This window comes from Notolabrus celidotus, unplaced genomic scaffold, assembly GCF_009762535.1.
Source record: "Notolabrus celidotus isolate fNotCel1 unplaced genomic scaffold, fNotCel1.pri scaffold_399_arrow_ctg1, whole genome shotgun sequence".
Taxonomy (NCBI): domain Eukaryota; kingdom Metazoa; phylum Chordata; class Actinopteri; order Labriformes; family Labridae; genus Notolabrus; species Notolabrus celidotus.
Window position 1 is genome coordinate 6,269 of NW_023260216.1, and position 6,124 is coordinate 12,392.

The 6,124-nt window shown below is 47.6% G+C and overlaps 1 protein-coding gene across 1 annotated transcript; it reads right to left on the bottom strand.

The window, feature by feature from the left end:
- Window positions 1-3,346: 3,346 nt before the first annotated feature.
- Window positions 3,347-5,851, bottom strand: LOC117809752 (trichohyalin-like). The gene has a single exon (XM_034679227.1). The coding sequence runs from the start codon at window positions 5,582-5,584 to the stop codon at window positions 3,515-3,517; it is 2,070 nt and encodes a 689-aa protein (XP_034535118.1). The 5' UTR covers window positions 5,585-5,851; the 3' UTR covers window positions 3,347-3,514.
- Between the last annotated feature and the right edge of the window lie 273 nt (window positions 5,852-6,124).

A 6,124-nucleotide genomic window follows, 5' to 3' on the forward strand; every position in this document is an offset into this window, starting at 1 on the left:
AGACGGCCCGGATCAGGCAGAGGATGGAGGCGCCACATATTGGAGGAAATTTCAGAAGAGGCGACTCGATGCTCCTCATTTCAATCTTTGAACTATTCTGGATGTGTTTTAATAATTCAGAGTCCTAGTTCATCCAGAATGCAGAGTCAGCATCAGAAAGAAGGACCAAAGATTCATATGGTAGACTCAGGGTGACCTCCTGGACCTCCTTATGTCTGTTCTGCACTGAAATACTGGACCCATCTCATGTTCCTTCACAGACAGACGAAAGGTGCAGGGTAAGGGTTAGGGGTTAGGGTTAGGGTTAGGGGTTAGGGGTTAGGGGTTAGGGGTTAGGGTTAGGGTTAGGGGTTAGGGGTTAGGGGTTAGGGTTAGGGGGTTAGGGTTAGGGATTAACCCTAACCCTAGACCAGCCAGACAGACCAGGACCTCCGGACAGAGCAGGACCTCCGGACAGAGCAGGACCTCCAGACAGAGCAGGACCTCCGGAGAGAGTAGGACCTCCAGACAGAGCAGGACCTCCGGACAGAGCAGGACCTCCAGACAGAGCAGGACCTCCGGACAGCTGGAGTCATGTGACCGAGGTTTCCCCTTCTGTAATCCCTGAATCAAGGATTCTCCTCCTCCTTCTCTCCTCATCCATGTTGTCTTTCTGGTCCTCTGAAAACCTCTGACCTGTTGACTCCAGGCCTGGCTCCGCTCATCATGACTTTGGTTTGTTGTTGTAGTTAAGTGAAATACGATCTGGTGATAACACAGAGTGTTTGATTCTGAAAATTAACCGGATGTTTTCATTTGGTTTTGGTGAAACCTGACTTCCTGTCCCGCTCCATCTGCTCTGTTGAGATTGATGCGTCGTGCTCCGGCATCCGGCACAAATACAAGTCTTGTGGATCTGATCCGGAGGACTCCGACCTGCCGGATCAGAGACGCAGCCGGAACGCAACAGAGCGGATCCAGTGGAAGTTAACACACTGACTAGAATAGAAAAGGATCAGATCTGAGAGAGTTTGGATCCCTTCAGAGCTGAACCCTCCTCTGTGACGGCCTGCTCCAAGTTAAACCCTCTAAACCGGTTCAGGCTGCTCGTTAGTGCTGCTGCTCGTTAGTGCTGCTGCTGTCAGCTCGGAGTGTTTCCTGTGGTTGAAATCAGATATCTGAACTCGTCTCTGGATCAGAGTGGAAGAACGTCTCCGTGTCAGAGTAAAGATTGACTCGGGTCATGGTGCGTGTGATCCAGCTGGTCTGTTCCACAGTTCACTTCTTGTTAGAATCAGAGGACTCTGTTTGTTCTTCATGTCTGTTTTATAGATTCACATGAGTCCAAGCTTTAGTGAGAATATCTAAACACACTGAGGCTCTGTGACTCTGAGCCTTCATTATGTACTCAGCATGGACACACACCTCATTACACACAGCCTTATCTTCAGAGAGCAGCAGCTCCCGTCCTGCAGGCTCTGAGTCATGGTTTCTGTTGGTGGAACCAGGTCCGGTCTCTCCTCTGCGGGGATCTGTCCTGTAATGAATTCAGTATGCAGGTCAGCATGTGCATCCAATGCAGACTGCAAAGAACACAGCAGGGTGTCTAACCACATCTGAAGAGCTTACAGAGATGCTAATCTGACCCACAATCCTCTGCTCCAGAGACACGGCTCAGAACACGCCTTTTAAAGATGGAGGAGGTCCTGATCGCCCGCTGCTCAGAGCGTCGGGTGGTTTTGTGTGTTACACAGATGTTTGGTTTAATCAATGAGACCTAGTGAGACCTAGTGTGAGAGACCTCCTGAGACCTAGTGAGACCTAGTGAGACCTACTGAGACCTAGTGTGAGAGACCTCCTGAGACCTAGTGAGACCTAGTGAGACCTACTGAGACCTAGTGAGACCTACTGAGACCTAGTGTGAGAGACCTCCTGAGACCTAGTGAGACCTAGTGAGACCTACTGAGACCTAGTGAGACCTAGTGAGACCAAGTGAGACCTAGTGAGACCTACTGAGACCTAGTGAGACCTACTGAGACCTACTGAGACCTACTGAGACCTACTGAGACCGTCTCCGAGTTCCTGACTGTGATTGGCTCAGATGCTTCAAAGGCTTCACTACAGACGGAGGGCGTAACAAAAAGTAGTCCCTCTGTGCCCTCACGCGGCTCACTGATCACTGAGCTCAGCACATTATTAAGAACTGTGGTTTGATGATCTCGGTCTCTTCATCTTCAGAATAACTCCATGATGAAATGTTGGTCCTGCTCGGAGCTCTGTGGCTGACTCGACCTGCGACCTTTCATTTATTAACACCAGAACAAACCCTCTCACAGCGTCTTCATCTCAATCAAACATGACCCTTAGTGTCTCACAATAAGACAGGAATGATAACAATTAATATTGATTCACTCAAAAACATATTTCTGCACTAAACATCTTCATGTGAGATATATTCCCCTTCATCTGAGTTGTATTATAGCAGCACTTCTCTAGGTTTAAGACCATCTTGTTCTTGAAATCAGATGACAAAGTTGAATTGTCTCATGTTGAGATCTAATGTCTTCTCATAGTGAGCTGGATATACTAATATTCAGTCATGTTGTTCTTTAGGAGAAGCTCTGCTCTAAAGGAGCTGTTTCATTGTGTGCATGGAGTTTGAGGAGGAAGATTTATATCTGATTTAAAGAGACAGTGTCTGAAAACTGAAACCCACCCTTAAAAACAACAACTTCTCTTTCTTTCTTTCTTTCTTTCTAAATTAAAACTCAAAACAAGATCATTTTAAGATTGTTTGACTGAACAAGATATTTATTTGTTAAGTGAATTTATCTTAAATCAAGAGGGAGAAGACATTAAGACTAAAATCAGAATCTTTCACTTGGTAAGATTTGGAGTTCTTACAGTGTTCAATGTCAGAGGACCCGATGGTGTTTTCATTCCCATGGATTTAGTCAGCATGGAGTTTCAGGAGAGTGAATCAGTGATGGTAGGCTAATAAAACAAACACTCATTTTTAACATTGATAAGTAACACCATGAAAATGAATTCAGATGGAATAACAGGAAATAAAGTGATAGATAAAAACCTTTCCTTTTTTTCTACTTCTACTGAGACCTAGAGAGACCTACTGAGACCTATTGAGACCTAGAGAGACCTACTGAGACATAGTGAGACCTACTGAGACCTAGTGAGACCTATTGAGACCTAGTGAGACCTGGTGAGACCTGTTGAGACCTGGTGAAGATGAAAGCATGTTGGAGAAGTTAGAGCAGAGAGACAGTAAACAGTAGATACACAACAACTCTGAGTCAGACATGCAGGAATCCAACTTCATAGAAATAATTTTCATTCTAAGAATTTAATGTTAAAGTTGTTTTGTTTTTTTTATTGACATTTTTTAGACTTGATGCATTTTTTACTATTCTAAAGGTTTTTTTTCAAAGTTGATTATGATGGGAAGAAACCGGAGAACCCGGAGTAAACCCGTGCAGACACAGAGGAACATGTTACTCTGTGTCTACCTGATGGCTCCTTACGGTCTGGGCATGTTGGGGGGGCTTGGGGGAACAGATGAGCTGGGGTTTTCCTCCTGGTCCTGCCACTGCATTCTCAGATGTTTGTATTGGCGCCGACTGTCAGGAGTGATGGCCTTTTTAAACCTCCTCCACAAAGACACGTTCTCCATATCAACCAGTCTGTCCTGAACTTCCAGCCTTTCAGTCTGCAGCTGGTTCTTTGAGGACGCAACAAGATCTTGGAGCTCTTGAATCCTGTTGGTGTTGTTTGTTTCCTCTGCTGCTCTTCTGGAGACCTCTTCCTGCAGGGCCTTCATCTCCTGCTCCAGGGAACGTTTCTCCTTCTCCAGATTCTGAACCCGCTTCAGGTCTCTGCTGGCTTTCAGTTGTGCCTCCCGCCTGAGTTCCTCCTGTTCTTTCTGGAGGGTGTCAGTCCTCAGCCTTTCAGCCTGCAGCTGGTTCCTTAAGGACTCAACAAGATCGTGGAGCTCTTGAATCCTGTTGCCATTTTTTATTTGCAGGGCCCTCGCCTCCTGCTCCAGGGAATCTTTCTCCATCTTCAGATTCTGAACCTCCTCCAGGTCTCTTCTGGCTTTCTCTTTTACCTCCCTCCTAAAGTCCTCATGTTCCCTCTGGAGGGTGTCAGACCTCAGTCTTTCAGCCTGCAGCTGGTTCTTTAGGTCCTCCAGCTGCACGTCGGTGCTGGTCTCCCTCCTCAAGTCTTCCAGCTCCTGATCCTGTCTCCTCAACCTCTGGGCCATCTCTTCACGCTCCTGTTTGGCCTCGTCCAGGCTTGTCTGGAGGTTGCGAGACAACACCATCTTATTTTTCAGTTTGAGGTCCTGAGATGCAATGAGAGAATTCAGGGACCGTTTCTCCTCCTCCAGTTTCTGAACCTGCTTCAGGTCTCTGCTGGCTTTCTGTTGAACCTGGAGTCTAAAGTCCTCATGTTCCTTCCGGAGGGTGTCAGCTCTCAGTCTTTCAGCCTGAAGCTGGTTGTCTTTGTTCTCAACAAGACGTTGGAGCTCTTTAATCTTGTAATACTGTAACGCTCTGCTTGAGGGGAGCCTGTCGTCCAGATCCAGGTTTTCTGTCTGCCCTGTGGTGCTGGTCTCCCTCCTAAAGCGCTCCTGATCCTTCCCCATCAACCTCTGGGCCATCTCTTCTCGCTCCTGTTTGGCCTCCTCCAGGCTTGTCTGGAGGTAGCGAGTCATCACAGTATTCTTTTGCTGATGCTGTTCCCGAGCAATTAGCTCCTCCAGCTCTTTAATCTTGAGATTTTTTAATTGCAGGGCCTTCGCCTCTGGAGAAAGTCCCTTCACCTCCAGATTCTGAACCTGCTTCAGGTCTCTGCTGGCTCTCTCTTGTCCTCCAGGGGGGCGTTCTTGCCTAAATTCCTCCTGTTGTTTCTGGAGGGTGTCAGACCTCAGTCTTTCAGCCTGGAGCTGGTTCTTTAAATCCTCCAGCTGCACGTCCGTGTTGGTCTCCCTCCTCATGTCTACCATTTCCTGATCCTGTCTCCTCAACCTCTCTGCCATCTCATCCCGCTCCTGTTTGGCCTCGTCCAGGCTTGTCTGGAGGTAGCGAGACGACACCATCTTATTTTTCAGTTTGAGGTCCTGAGATGCAATAATGGAATCCAGGGAGTCTTTCTCCATCTTCAGATTCCGAACCTGCTTCAGGTCTCTGCTGTTTTTTTCTTTTACCTCCCTCCTAAAGTCCTCATGTTCCCTCTGCAGGGTGTCAGACCTCAGTCTTTCAGCCTGCAGCTGGTTCTTTAAATCCTCCAGCTGCACGTCAGTGTCGTTCTCCCTCCTCATGTCTTCCTGCTCCTTTCTCCTCAACCTCTCTGCCATCTCATCCCTCTCCTGTTGGGCCTCGTCCAGGCTTGTCTGGAGGTTGTGAGACACCACCATCTTCTTTTGCAGCTTGATGTCAGCGTTCAGCCTTTCATCCCTCAGCTGCTTGTCCTTACTCTCAACAAGATCTTTGAGCTCTCTAATCTTGTTGAGCATCACCTCAGCCTCCGTCTCCTTGTCCATGGTATCAGCCCTGCTCAGGGACTCTGAGTTCCTCTTGTTGTCCATGTGGAATCCTTGGGTTAGTTAGTGTCTTGAATGTAGACCAGTTTAAAGTCACGAGCCTTGCTGACCGCTTGTCTCAGGTTGGATCTGTGAACTGCTGAGGGTTTGAGGCTTGGTTTACTAAGTCTGAAACCCTTTACTACTATGACATCACAAGGAGATCTGCCTTTGATGTTGCTCCTAGTAAATCCCTATGACCTCATAGTTTTCTTGTCACACACTCACTGTTGCTAAGCGCCGTGTGAGTGTCTGCTTGTTGCAGCAGCTCTCTCTTGGTTCTTCTTCTATCTGTTTAGTCCTCTTTGTATTTGGAGCCTTTCAGGACCTTTAAGGACTCATTTGTTGGCCATGGACACCAACCTGACTACGTCTGCAGGGGTGTTTTAACTGTTTTTGTTCCTGTGTGTGTCCGGAGATCCTGCGTGTAACCATGGTAACATTGTTTACATACGAGATCAGCTGTTAGCAGCCCGTAGCATGTCAATGCTAAACGATGCTAGGCCCCATGTTCCCCGCGAGCTGAGGAGAAGGAGGCGAGGACGA